At 27.9% G+C, this 15,593-nt stretch overlaps 1 protein-coding gene across 4 annotated transcripts in view; it reads right to left on the minus strand.

Annotated features, from left to right (window-relative positions):
- LOC100169352 (protein sidekick) overlaps positions 1-15,593 on the minus strand; it is a 33,925-nt gene that overhangs the window by 10,147 nt on the left and 8,185 nt on the right. For 2 of the 4 annotated variants that reach the window (XM_008191796.3, XM_003240958.3), the window contains exons 3-15: positions 7,657-7,836; positions 5,424-5,643; positions 4,042-4,430; positions 3,824-3,968; positions 3,604-3,731; positions 2,652-2,732; positions 1,709-1,828; positions 1,490-1,642; positions 1,193-1,319; positions 850-1,130; positions 571-762; positions 334-512; positions 81-207 (exon numbers count right to left, since the gene is read on the minus strand). In XM_008191796.3, the coding sequence (XP_008190018.1) occupies positions 81-207; positions 334-512; positions 571-762; positions 850-1,130; positions 1,193-1,319; positions 1,490-1,642; positions 1,709-1,828; positions 2,652-2,732; positions 3,604-3,731; positions 3,824-3,968; positions 4,042-4,430; positions 5,424-5,643; positions 7,657-7,836 (2,322 nt within the window). The remainder of the gene's footprint in view (positions 1-80; positions 208-333; positions 513-570; positions 763-849; positions 1,131-1,192; positions 1,320-1,489; positions 1,643-1,708; positions 1,829-2,651; positions 2,733-3,603; positions 3,732-3,823; positions 3,969-4,041; positions 4,431-5,423; positions 5,644-7,656; positions 7,837-15,593) is intronic. The other 2 variants (XM_008191797.2, XM_001952400.4) reach the window with 1 other exon arrangement.

The following is a 15,593-nucleotide window of genomic DNA, read 5'->3' on the forward strand; positions in this document are numbered from 1 at the left end:
TTTTTGAAATAATGAGTGTTCTATGATAAAAAAATCACCCAGTATATAAAAATATAAATATAAATTAAATAAAAACAAACCTCCTTCTTTAGTCTTTATTCTTATACTATCACTATAAACTCCAACTCCTTTATTATTGTAGGATGCTACTTGAAGTACATAGTCTTTCCATGTAATTAGATCTTGAATTAAATAATAATGCTGAGCCTGAAAAATATCATATAACGGATGGAAAATATTAGTTAGCAACTGTATAATATTTATTACCTAATTATGAGATAGGTATCAACATGAATAATTTTATATTTTTAAATAATAAAATTAAAGACTTACCCCACTAGTAATATTATGATCAGTCCACGGACTATTAAAATAACCATGTAACCTATATCTTATAATATATCCAAGAATTTGTCCATTATGATGTTCTTCTAAGGGAGGTTGCCATTGAGTAATGATTTCAGAATTTGACCTAGCTGATCCAACAAACCCTAAAGGTGGTCCAGATGGAGCTAAAAAACAGACAATATTAAAAAATTTAGTTCTATTACACTAATTAATTGATCAAACCTTGTTGTGGTAATGTAACAAAATTGCTCGGTTGTGAAGGTGTTCCTTCACCAATTGCATTCATAGCACTGATTCTGAATTGGTAAGTATTAGCTGCTTTTAAATTTTCCAGGACCACATAACGAGAATTTGCAGATATATTGGTAAGCTCAGTAACCCAATCAACAAGTGGATCCAATAATGATTGAGTTTCTGGAATTTTGTTTAAAATAATTAAATAATATTATAATAAATAGTAAATATGCAGCTATTATTTATCAATTAATTATCAATGCCTACCAATTTGTCGTTTTTGTACAATATATTTTAATATAGGACTATTGCCATCAAAACCCACAGTCCAAGAAACATTTACAGATCTGGGTCCCACACGTTCAGCCTGAGCAACATTTGGAGGATAAGGCAATTCAAGTATACTTAAATGTGCATGTCTTCTCTCATTGCCTCCAGGAGAAGACACTGAACAAGTGTAGACACCAGCATCACCAGCACGTACAACTCCTATTTCTAAGGTACCATCAGCTGAAACTTTTATTCTTGAATTTCCAGCTCCGAGACTCCTGATAAATTATATAGCATAACCAATTTAAAAAGGCTCTACACATTAAGAATTACCACATACTTGTTATTATGAAACCAATCAATTTGATAAAGTACAGAAGGATCACTCGACACTTTACATTTCATAATAGAATTTTGTCCTAGTAAAACTCTAGTATCCATAGGTGGTTCGACAATAGTAGTCTTACCTAAAAAAGAAGGTTAATAATATTAATGAAAATAATAGTAAATACTAAATATGTATTAAAACAATAAAATTTCAATTTTGATAAAATGAAAACTCCTATTTTTGTTTCTTCAGTTTCTAATTATAGATGAATGTTTTAACCCTCGATTTGTTGATGAAAGAAATAAATACCTAGAACTTTAATATAAGCATGCATTTCCACAGTGCCAGCTTCATTTGATCTTATGCAAGAATATTTTCCAGTGTCTTGGACTTTTGTGGACGATATAAATAAATCTCCTGTATCTAGTATGCGAATTCTCTCATTCAATGATACAAATAAATCTAAAACAGAAGAAAATTAATAATATTTTAATTAATTTTAAATGTTTTTAAATCACAAAACCGTACCACCAAAGGTCCAAGTTGTATTTGGTTTTGGTGCACCAATAACTCTACAAGACAATATAACTTCATTTCCTTCTAGAACTGTAGAATTTTGTGGCTCATTCTCAATGATTGGACCAGTAGCTATAAAATGAAGCAAATAATAAAAATATTGTTAAGTAGTTAGTTTACAATAAAAATTAAGTACATTAATTGTTCAAAACTTTTTATTATTTGTGATTTGGCACTTAAAAAAATATTACTTTTTTTAATTATTCTAATTTTATAACTACATAATATCGGTTTATTAAATTGCATAATATACTTGAAATCCTAATAACTAGAGTTAGGATTTTATAGCATAAATATTTTTTTGTTTCAAAATCCCAACCCTATGTTATAATGACAGCCCAAGTAAAAAAAAAAATTGTAGAGGGTGAGGTTGATTGTTAATGCAGTGGTGCAAACATGAGAGAGACTGAGGTGGCTGCAGCCCTCCCTCCGAAATTTCAGGAAATTAAAAAATGGTTTTAGTGAACATATTATGTGAAACGTATCCATGTATTTTAATTGTAATCTGTAGGCTGCTGCAATTTTAAAATGTTATCAAACCACAACTTCACCATACTAAACTTAAGAGAGATTCTATAGCTAGGCCTCCCCCATATAGCAAATCATTAGCCCCCCCCTCCTCAAAGCAAAATCCTGGCTATGCCACTCATACAATGTGCAAACAAAACTATAGAATACAGCTTCACTAAATAAAAAAAAAATACGGCATTGGAATGGTTTGTATACCTAAATACTTCGCCATTCCCAACATTTACATATTAAATGTACATATTTTGTTTAACTTTGTGTCTATATACGTAATGCGTAACTATAATAGTGCAAAGTGCTGTGCTAAAAAATAATATTTCCACCGTGGCTACGTCAAATAACCACGCGTTTTTAAGCAAAACCTTACGAGGCAAATTTTTTCGGGCACTCGGGTGTTGCCATGGCATCATTCTGTACACAGAGGCTCTCGTCCAACGTTTAGAACGTCCTACATTAACCATAAAAGTATTTACATTTCGTACATTGTTCAACAGTCAACAAATTAATGATATTATGTATAATATACGCCAAATCTGTACAAAAGAGTGACTTGTGTAATACAACTATAAAAATCAGAGGTCTGCCACAATATTTAATGTTTAGATTCGTAATTTTTTTTTCTTGGGATTTTATTTTTATGGCTCAAAACAGACACTGTTCTTTTTTTTTTAAATAAAATACATAGAACTTTTTTAGATTCGTCAACGTTAAAATCATTATTAGATATACTTTTATTTTCGACTTGGGTAATCAAATCCTGATTTCATGCTCCCCGACCACGATAATTTTATTGGATTTACAAACAGAATTTTGATGACTATAGTATTTTTGTTTTTTATTGTTACAGTCTAAATACGTTAACGAACATAACATTTTCCCACAAAACTGAAACGAATCAATCCATTTAGGAATAGTCTTAAAGGGAAATCTGGACAGATAAATATTTTTCATTAATTAGAACGGATTATCGAAATATTTTTATCATAATAACTATAACTATTATAAATAATATACTATAAAAATAGTATGACTCTATAGATACAATAGTACCTATAACGTAAATTAAATTCACAGTACTGATTACGTACTATCATTGATTATAAATACTATGTATTTATAATCAATGGTAGGTACTATGCACAAAAGAGTTAAATTTATTTTATTTTTATTCTAATCCATTTTTATAGTTATTGTTAGAATTCTATACGATTCTGATAAGATAAAAAGTAAAAACAATATTTTAAATTAACCTAATTTTAATAATAAGAAAAAAAATACAAATACTAAGACAGCATTTTTACGAGTATATGTGAACTTACTTTTAACTTTCAACCATGTACTAATTGAATCTGTCCCGGCTTCGTTTTCTGCTTCACATTGAAACATACCAGAATCTTCGATGTTCAATTTCTTTATTACTAAAGTACCATCTTCTTCAACTATATACCTATAATAAACAATCGTAATATATATTTAACAAAATTCCAAACAACGATGTATGAAATGGTTTTTTCACTTGAATATATTTTTATTCATTACCTATTGTTTTGACTTATCGTTTCTGCGTTACGATACCAAGTTATTTTCGGCTGTGGCACCCCAATGGTGTCACAACTAATTCTAACAGTAGACCCGTATTCACCAAGAGTTTCCATCCTCAAATTACCAACAAATGTTGGAGGTTCTGCAAATGATGTGTTTTTTAAAACTCAAATAAGATAATTTTGTAAAATGCGTTTATAATTTTTTTAACAAACCCAAGACAAAAATATCAGCGTCTGCAGAAATAGGCGCATATCCACCAGATACAAATCGAATCTGACAAGTATACCGACCGGTATAAGTCAATTTGGCATTAATAAGTGATAAAGTTCTGTTCCACGGATCGTTGTAAATGTAATCAACGCCGTTTGTATTTTCTATCGGTATGTCGTCTTTGAACCACAGGGTTCCTAATTCGTGTAAGGGCCTTGCATTGGCTATACACTGGAGCTCGGTAGTTTTATGACCTTTGATTATATGTTTTCCTTTAGGTTTAACGACGAAATAGGGAGCAATTTCTCCGGACTGAGATCCTCCTATGGTGTTGATTCTTAAATACTGACTAAATTCATCTTTTCCTAACAAAGGATTTGTTGCTCTCACCCTATAAAAATGTTTGCTTTGTCAATAACAATAAATATAGGTATAGCCATGATAAAAGACGTGTGACGTAGGCATCGCGCCGTTCAGTTACGTTATCATCAATAACCGTTATCATTAATTTGTATTAGATATTTTTATTTAGTATCCAATTTTATATTTCCGTATTAAAAATTATAATAGTAACGTTTATAACTACAGAAAAATGTAAGGAACATACTACATCCACTGTAATAAATAAATATTAACATAAAATCTTAGAGGATATTTAGTTATGTTTTATTTTAGTGATACCTGTATTAAAATTTATATTTTTTTTTCTTGTTGCCCCAACGAATTTGTTTGAGCCAAATAGTTCTCAGTTGTTCATATTTTGGGAAAGAATAGATATGCACCGAGGTATCCTTTATAATCCCTTTTTTTTGCTACCGGTTTTACAACCATAATACATGCAAACAGACATGATGAACTGATGAAGGGATAACTAAGTAACTTATAATTTAAGTATTAGCTTACACAATAACTTATTCTGTGGTAATTAAGTTAAAAAATAAAAATATAGATGATAATATTAAGATATTAATATATAATAGTATATTACATGATAGCAATTTACTATTTATTTAAGATAAATAAAATTATGATGAACTATTTTAAATTAATACATTTTGGCTGGAATTTATTGACCAATCAAAAGAACCGCGATTTGTGTGCGCAGTCGGTCAATTATTTGGAAAAGATGTCATCATACCATGTTCTTTTATCATGGGCATAGCTAGGTATAAGTAGACATAGGTATATTGTTAAAAGAATTAAAGCGAATATATTATGAACACGCATATTTTACAGTGTAATATAAAGGTGTACCCTATAAAAATTTAATAAGCTCTTGTATAACTTCATTGTCATACAAATTTAAAACAATAATTATTAAAGAAGGAAATATATATCTCTTGATATAAAATATTAAAATAATTGTATGGTATATTCAATTGACCTGTATGCTTTTTGGTCGCTGTCAGAGGCTGATAATACCACTAATTGATGGGTCTCTGCAACTGAGGCATATTTAATGTCATACAGCTGAGTGCCGTCATCAGTTAACCACTGTACCATAGGTGGTGGGTAGCTTTTAATTGGTGGACAATCTAAAATTGCTGCTTGGCCTCTTTCAACTCTGACTATTGGATCGGTAACTTCCATAAAATTTTCCATATCTAAAATTAAAACGTAGTAAAATTAGTTGAATGTATTATTAATGTACCATTAATTAACCTTAAAAATGTACTTGCAACATATATTGTAAATAATTTAAAAAAAGCTAAACGTAGGTACATTGTAAAAAACATATAACTTTATATGTAATACCATTGACTAACCTATTTATGCAATATATACTTAATGTATACAAAAATATTATGTAATATAGACTATAGATAATATAATTTAATTGTATTTTTATTCTAAAAAATGGTTACCTATATGCTTTAGTAATGTATTTAAAAACTTTTAGGTCGGTGGAATTTTTTTTTGTTAGGTCAGGTGGGGTAACGACGACGTGGTTTTGCAAAATCTCAGTTTAATGGGACGGTATTACTGTATTCTTAAACATTATTTTTTATCATCCACTAATGAACGTATCAGGAATTCAAATTTGTATTCAAAAAAGTGTCGCACTTTCCCTACGACCGATATTGATAGTATTATTTGTATATAATCGTATAGATACCTAAGACTAATCTTTTTCAACTGTACACATAATTATAAATATCTAAAAAACTGTATTGAACAATTTAATAATAGTATATAATGTTCTTCCTATATCTACTTAAGACACCAATATTTATCATAACAAAATAGAAAAATACGTTTTTTTATAATTATAACATAATACATTATCGGATTATGTATAATGTATACATAAATTCATCTCATTACGTTGTTTATTTTAGTGAAATTTATAAACTACTGCTTAATTCTATATGGGAGACAGCCCATAAATAATACGAACTCCCTGATCATCGGAGGCAATCCTTTTTATTTACGATAATGATGGGAGGCAATTGCCAATTGGTATATTTTGGGAATGAAATTGTGAACTGGCGTGCGCCGATAAATACACACCTCTAATATAAATACTAAATAGCTATTCCATCGGCTCACCCAAAAATAATTTAACGATTATTGTTTTGACATTTCTACCCAACATTCGATGTTCTATTTTTTAGGAAAACCATGATGTATGACCATTAATGCAACACAATACAAAAAATATACATAATACAATATTTAAATATTTAATACCTATATCACTCCTATATTTTTTGGGTGTATTATTTATTGACGATAAAAAAATAGAAAAATAGTTCTTATAATTTTTAAATATTTTGAAGATACAAGACTATAGGTATATTTACAGTATAATTTGTCTAACGAGTCATATAAAAATAAAATTAACGTACCTACACCTTTTGTCTTATAATAGATAACAAAATCAATGGCACCTATACACACTGTTTATTTACTTTTGAACAGGCGAGCAGAAATAATATAAATCACGATGTCTAATAGTAGGTACCTATATTAATAATACCATATCACATAATAATATATGTATAGACATAACAACCGTTGATTAATACAAAATATATTAAATCAATAATAGTTTCGTGAGGATTACATAATATGTTTGAAGTGTTAATTTAAAAATTAAATATTTGAAAAGCACTAAGGTCTTATTAACTTAACCTATAAAACTCATACAAGCGTTTAATAAATATATAAAACAAATTAGTCATCTTTAATTGTTCACTTTTTTAATTTTCATATCCTCCAGTTCTTAGTTTCTCAACAGCTTAAAGAGAAATTTAAAAATATTCACACAAGATCACAAGACCAGTATTGTTTCAACTACTTATCCTTATAACTTACAAGTGTAGTGTGAATTTGAAACGAATTTTCTAAATAATTGCATTTAAAAATAAAGAAAGGAAAAATATATAAACTATTTTAATGAGTAATGATCAAAGTTATTTAATTTAGTAAACAAAATGAATGTAACAAAATGATAGTAACACTTTCTCAGAAATATGCACTTGAAACACTTTCCACCATATAAACATACTGTTATTGTTCGTTCAAAATAAAACCACTTAAATTTAATAAAATTATAGCTGTATAATAGGTATAGAACTATATCGTAGTTATGTTAAATATAATATTGAACTTACATGCAATGTTTATTTCAATTTTTTGAGATAGTATCGATCCAACTTCATTTTTTGCTATACATTGATAAGTTCCTCCATCGTCATGTTTAAGATTTAAAAGACGGAACGACTGATATTCAGATGAAAAATCTCCCAATTCTTTTCCATCTTTGTACCATTTGTAAACTGGAGCCGGGAAGCCTGTAAAATAAATAATGACATGAATATTTTTCATTCGTTTATTTAATTTAAGTAAACAAGCGGCTTAATCGTAAAAATGAGATTGTTTATATCTCAGTTACTTTATGGATATATATCTAATGTACTTATTCATTTCAAGATAGACTAATAACAGTGTGTTGCTTCTATTTGTAAATGTTCACAACAAAAATAATTTATTGTATATATATTACAATAGTATTAAAATAAAAAACAACGGGTAACTTGCTCTGCCGTATATTTATTAGTTAGTTTCGACATTGAGTCACTATGAAAGTAACTACTCACTGTAAGTGATATATTATATTTTAATTAAATATTATAAACCATTGCATAAGAAACATAAATAAAAATATGTTTAAAATTCTAATAAATAGCTTGAAACGAGACAAAATATTTTGAAAATTATATTATGTGTTGAAAATGTTGGTTTAAATATTTGATGAAGACAGCGGTTATTATTTATGAATTAATAAAAAGAAAATCGATTTTTTCGAAAACTGGTGTTGCGTTATTATAGTCTAGTTTTCTGCTATTTTTTGTTAGTTTTAATCAATTATTTTAAAAAGTATGCTTTGAATTATTTACTCTTGGCCTTCGTAAGGTACCAACTAGATCTAATTTACTAACAGCAACAATATCAATTGTTGAACATTATTGAAGCATTTTTCTACACTAAAACACTTGATGACAGACACAAAATTAAGAATTAAAAAATGACACACATTATTGTAAAACTCAATACATGCGTTGCTCCGCTTATAGACTCTAAAATGATTGTGATCACAGCTATATCAATTGTTCAGAGGCGTATAAAAGGGAAGCGAGGGGTCAGAACCCTCTCCCCCTTATTGGCTTTTTATTACCTTAGTAAAAAGTTTTGAGAGGGTGGGAGATTTTCCAATTTTCCCTTCCCATTTAGATATGTAGTTTTTTTTTATCCCCCCCCCCCTTTCAGAAGTCATGTCTACGCCACTGAAACTGTTAAGGAAAATACATACGTTTATTGTGTCGATAAAACGAATTTCAAAAACCTCCGACGAGCAATAAATACTTCACAATAGATACATGGGAGCTACTATAGGATTACTAGTAACAAGGATTTAATAGTTAAAGGGGCTAGTCATTGAAAACCAAAGTTCAAAGCTCTCCGATCGCCTATTGTTCAGAGCGTAACTAGAGTTTAGTAGTCACATGGGCGATGGCCGATGGGCAGAGACAAGGGACTCCAGTAAAATAAAAGTCGAAAATAAACTTTTAAGTAAAAGCATCCCTTTCGTCGAAAAAAATAAAATGTTGGCAATAAAATTGTGTAATATGCAACACAATTTTATAATTGTTTACCCCTATAATATTATGATAGAAATATTTATAAAATGGCTATCATTATTGACAACTATATTACTTATTAGATAATTATCTTTTTATATAGCTATGTATGTTTTGAATATCTTAATAAATATAAAGTATAAACCCGTACATTCACAATATAAATATAATACTAGTATTAATAATCAATGATATTATATACTATAATATAGACTATAGCCAGTATAGGTACCTATGTAAACATATTATATTTATTAATTATTTTACACTTTAAACCCTTGACAGTTTTTTTAATGCAAGGATTTGGATTTTAACCAAGAGACTAGAAAGAAAAAAACGTAAAAGGGGACTAAGACCTCTTAGCCCCACCCTAATTACGCCGATGTACAAGATATGACAAATAAATATATCGAAATTAAATTATATTTAGATAAAGGTAATACATATTATTTACTTAAGTTATTTTTACATGGCTGTTAAATTATATACATTTGATTATTTTGGACATTTAAATCTCTAAAAAGTTTCAAGTACTTATCACAAAAAAATCATTACCTATCTCAAAAGTTAAATTTTAATAATTTTATCAAGTAGGTACCTATTCATAATTCAGTGGTGGTAATCTTAAGGCCCATGCCTGGAGGGTGATTGGATATTGGACGATTAATAATTATTTATTATACAATGACTCATTATCTGGTGTAACATGTTTTAAAAAATGTTGCACTTTAATGAGTCATTTTATTATAAATAATTATTAATCACTGAACATAACACATATCGAAAAGAAACTAAAAAACTAAACAATTTAAAATACCTGTTGGTACTGTTTTTTTTAAAACTGGTTTTGCGTAGAAATTCCATGGAATTGCTAAGCTACAGCTTCCCCAAACCGTTTAATTGTTTTTCCCGGCTATTTTAAAAAGTACTGGACAATTTTACTTTTGACCCCTAGAATCCCAACAATATATTTACTACAAGGAACAATTTTTGTTACTTTAATAACAGTCAGACATTTTTTTATAAACAAATTATAATTTGGCACTATCTAAAATTAATAAAAAACAAAATCGAAAATATATGTAAACTTCTGATTGGTGATGTACCGATGTATTTTGTATCTTTGTGGTACTACGTAGATAATATGACGATGATTTATATCCAGTTTTTTATATTTTTGTCTAAATATCAATAATAATAAGAACCATCCATTGTAGCCTGTAGGCAGGCAAGTAAAAATATCCTAAGCAACGCATATTATTTTTAGGATAGCCACCACTGATTCATATTGATATAATTGGTAATGAATGTCAGGAGCTTTTATGTAGAGATATTGATTATTTTGTATGCAAAACATTATTTTTAAAGAAATTCTTAGTTATAATATGTGGTAACAATACTTGTATAAATAGATACAATATAATATATCATATGCTTACCTATATAAGAATATAACTTTTTTTTTAAATTCAATAACGGTAAGCTACAAAATAATATATTTAATAAAAATAAGAATACACATTATTTTCACAAACCATAATATAATCAACAGATAATGTCTATTTTACATCTTAAATCTTATTATCTACTAATTAAATGGATCACGTAAAAAGTATTGTGATTAAAACATGAAAACAGTTATTTTGGGTTACTTACCTATACAAAAAATATATATTTTTTTTATTATTGGATAACAGCCGAGTTACCTTCTATTTTGAAACGGAAGTAATACTAATTGAAATCATACTAAAAATTAAATACAGCCACAGAGGTAGTTGCAGATTTAAAAATTCTATTAAAATATACGTTAATTTGTAACAGTCAGTAATAAGGTAGTAAGGTGTATTACGTAGTATTGAAAATGCTAGTTTTCAAGAGGAGTAATAACCTGAAGTGAGTCTAATATTGTTCAAGGTTAAAGTACTTTTCATCGTCACAATATATGTATTAACTGGGTTGTTCACTGTAAAACGAGATGGATAAAGTGGGCATCCTTTTCTTTCTTAGAATGCAACGAGACGAGTTTCATTGCAAGTGATGCCACTTTTTTATGTCTATTCGTCGTTGATGTTAGGTACGTACATATTATAGAAATATACTACAATTATGGTACATACTTAAAATGGATCAAAATAAAAAACTTTTCTCGAAAATATCAATAATGTTATGTATTCAATTAAAATGTCAATGATATAATATATTAAGTAACACCTATTTTTATTTTTCGAGAAAGAGTATAATAAAATAAAATTGAAAATAAAACACTCGATAAAACCGTTATTTATTTATATAAAATAATGTAATATTTTTATGGGAGAAAATGATCTTAACTAAGGTTCAAGAACCATTAAACGATTTAAGTATCATAATATTCTATATTATATTAGACGTTAATATTTTTGTATGAAATTAAATTTGAATGGATTTATCAATCAATATTAGCAAAGTAAAAATATATTAATATATTAATTATTACCTATGTATATTGCATTAATTTTAATTTCGATTGATTTCTTAGCTATTTAGCAACCGAACAGTTATCTAGAACACAAGTAAATGCACCCATTGCATAATTAAGTTATAGAAAGACTAAATGAAAATCATTGTACATCAAAGTAATTGTGGTAAAATAAAAAATTAAACATGATTGAAAAATTAATATAAATTCTTCGTTCCGCTTAATAGAATCATCCAATATTTAAAAACAGTACCCACCTTATTATAATAACACTATACAGTTTTGATAAAAATAAAATATACTGCATTGTACCTAGGTACCTACTTAATAAAAGTTTCGTAGATACATAGAATTTTTTAACAGACTTTAGTACTTTACATTTGAATACTATGATACAATTCAAAACAAAAGACAATATTGCAATAATGTTACCTGTTATTATAGATATATGTATTAAAATCCTAATATTTACGCCTCCAGAGTTGTATGTATGCCCTCATAGAAGCCGATGTCAACAATAAATAAAAGTAAAATAAAATAGTTTTCAGATATTCCAAACAACATTACTATAATTATGAACTGTGAAAAATAATACTGTAATAATACTGCATCTATGTATAGGAGATTGTTTAAGAACATTGCAATTTTTCTAAATATAATAATCAAAATTAAATTGAAAATTATTAATGTTTGAAAAAATACTATACTCATATTATTATTGTTCAAAAAATGTTCATTGTCTGTACCAGCTGATGTATTTTTCCTAACGTGTTGGGGCTTGAACCACAACATTTCCCATGCCGAGAGTTCAATTTAATTGTCAAGGATACCCCGTATATCCCACGCTCAGAATAAAACCTCGCAATTAACCTGCCCGATAATCATACATAATAGCACATAAAAACAATCAAGTAATAATATGTAGAATTGTTTAGTTAAAAACTATTTTTAACACTTAACAGAACATGCAAACGATCGGTGGTACAGACATGCCACGTATTCGTGAATTTAATAAATCATTTTACAAGATAAAAGTTGTTTTATAAGATTTATTAATTTGTGCCTAAGGGTCTTTAGTTTTAATTAAACACTTCTTCCGTAACATGTAAATTTAAACATTTCAAATTTAATTCTGAACAATTTTTCGATTTATAAAAACCAAATTGAGTATAACAATGTTTGTCACGCAGTATCATCATATATTGATATTTTATTTATTTAATTCATTACATTTTATTTTATTTAAAAATATGCTACATTTAAAGGCTATATAGGTTTAATGAATCGGGAACGTCAAGTACCTACATATAGTTTATTTAAACTGGACTTTTTTTAAGAATAATGTTATTTAAGTTATATTAAAATTATATAGAACTTGATACGTTAGTATAAATGTTTTAGGAGCAGTGTTAACTTTTCATGAATTAATGAAGTTATATCATAGTACCGAAATCTATCACAAGTGTATAATTCATGGATAATTAATATATCTCTATATTTTTTATACTTATGTAAGTTACTAATTTTATATAAATCGGCATAGGAAGTTTAATAAATATATTTTAGGTTATCAGTACAAAACTTTTTTCGTCTATAACATCAATCAAGTAATAATTAATACAATATAATACGAGTGTATAATGTATGTAACTATAGTACGCCTCTGTTAGTTATAGTGTGTAACGTGCAATACTGTAATGTACTTGTATAACATTTATTATAACTGCAGACTAGTATGTATAAAAATACCTTGATGGATGATAGACGCAGGACGACTACGTGAGTAACGTAATAATTATTAAATAATAATACTATTCCATAATAATATATCCGAGAAACGCGATCGACGGTGGCAATGTGTTTTTATAAGTAACACAAGAAAGATAAACTATACGTTAGACTGAACCACCGGCATGACAGACGGGCAGGAAATACCTACCGAGGGTCGGGTGGGAAAAAAAAAGACGTGCTGACAAATTTTTGAAGAGGGGCTTTGGTTCTTCCTGTTAAGTAAATAAGTGGAGTGGCCTGTGGATATTAAGTTACAATGTGACGCCATTGTTTTAGGCAAGCAAAATCCTCTACCCGTGGTTTACATCGTCAACGATCGTGATCAAGAGCCCGATCGTATAGTCGGACGACTTATATCTACTGTTTTTTAAACCTCAGATATCACACGCACAAAATTAAAAAGACCTGATAAAACCACTAAAATATACCTAATAACAGACTGTTATTGAGACCAGAATATAAAAAAAAATATGTATAATATGAATAAATATAATATATGTGTTCAGATTTGCCTTACCCGTTAAACTAGATATTAATTACTTACAGCTACATTTAAAATATTTTTATGATAGTATTAAAATTATTTTAACGCATTTCGCAACATCCAATTCAAATTTAAAATGTTTACAATACAAAATATTAAGATACCTCATAAGAAAACATGATCTAACCTGAAGTTAAAAAATCATAAAATACATATATAAATAATTCCTGTTAAAAATCGTGTAATTATACATTTTACCTATACTATAACGAATGTAACTATTCATGAAAAATACATTTTCAATCTTTAGATATTAGATAGATGAATCTTATAACAATAATATCAATCTAATTGGTATTAGATATATTTAATGTTTAAATAGATACCTACGTACATTATTGTATTTATATATCCGAAAAAAAAATGGGACTCTGTTCAAGTTAAGAAACGCAGTCGGTGGCGACTAGTTTTCCAAGGGCCGTACCACTTGTTTGTTTTTATATAGATACAGAATATGGTAGCCAGTAGGAAATAAAATGTAAGTACTTGTGGCGACAAAAAGAAAGGATTTAATGCTATAGGGTATAAATTATCCTACATTATATGTTTATTGTTTCCCGTGTAGATCTGTTTTAAAATATTTAACCTATACTTATGGTTATAGTATAAACCGATCATATACTGTTCGTTTACGATACGCATCACGAATTATAGAACAAACGTATAATACGTAAAAATTATAACAAACTATCCATGAAAATACATACTATACCCAATACAATAATAACACATTCAGCAGCGGAACTAGGATTTATTTTTTGAATTATGCGTATACACCGAATACCTTGGTATGATGGACCTGACTGCCTCATTGCTGGTGGTTAGATAGTGGAAAATATATTTAATAACAAAATAAGTTTATTGAATAAATAGATAAATAAAAAAATTGAAAAAAATGCTTATAATTTTTTGAATTGGTCGTCATTTTTATCGAATAGAGAACATTTGCATTTGTTAATGCGTTATACCTACATAGCAAATTTATATTTAGTAGTTCTCGTGTAGTTTCATTACCAGAAATTATAATATTAGATTAAATCAACCTATTCAAGTATTCAACTATTTAAAAGAAGCAACGTCTTCTCTCGGTAATTCTTTTGAAATATTTTTAACTCTGATATGTTTAATTTTAGAGTGAATTGACACATATTACCAAAATTATAAGTAAAAATATTATCTATAGACAATGACTTGGGATTTTTTTATATTTTAATTTTAAAAAAAAACTCCTAATATCATAGATAATATTGTTACCTTTAAGAGAACGTGTTACCCGCATGTGTTGTCTCCGTCTTACAAGTGCATAACATAACAAATTATACGCAAAGCAGAACACGTATTGCTCCGTTGGCTTAAAAATTAGAGTAGCTTGACCTCTTATAAAATCTAAAGTTAAGATTATTATCTATAGACAACCTCATAGGATTTTTATTATATTTTAATTTCAAAGCGAGCTGTGAGTATTTTAAAATTGTAAATTATTAGTGCATTTTAAAGTACTCATAACTCGTTTAAAAATTAAAATATAATAAAAAGCCAATGAAGTTGTCTAGATAATAATCTTACCTTTAGATTTTATAAAAGGTCAATTCACTCTAATTTTTAAGCTAACGGAGC

The sequence above is a fragment of the Acyrthosiphon pisum genome, chromosome A1, assembly GCF_005508785.2.
Source record: "Acyrthosiphon pisum isolate AL4f chromosome A1, pea_aphid_22Mar2018_4r6ur, whole genome shotgun sequence".
Taxonomy (NCBI): domain Eukaryota; kingdom Metazoa; phylum Arthropoda; class Insecta; order Hemiptera; family Aphididae; genus Acyrthosiphon; species Acyrthosiphon pisum.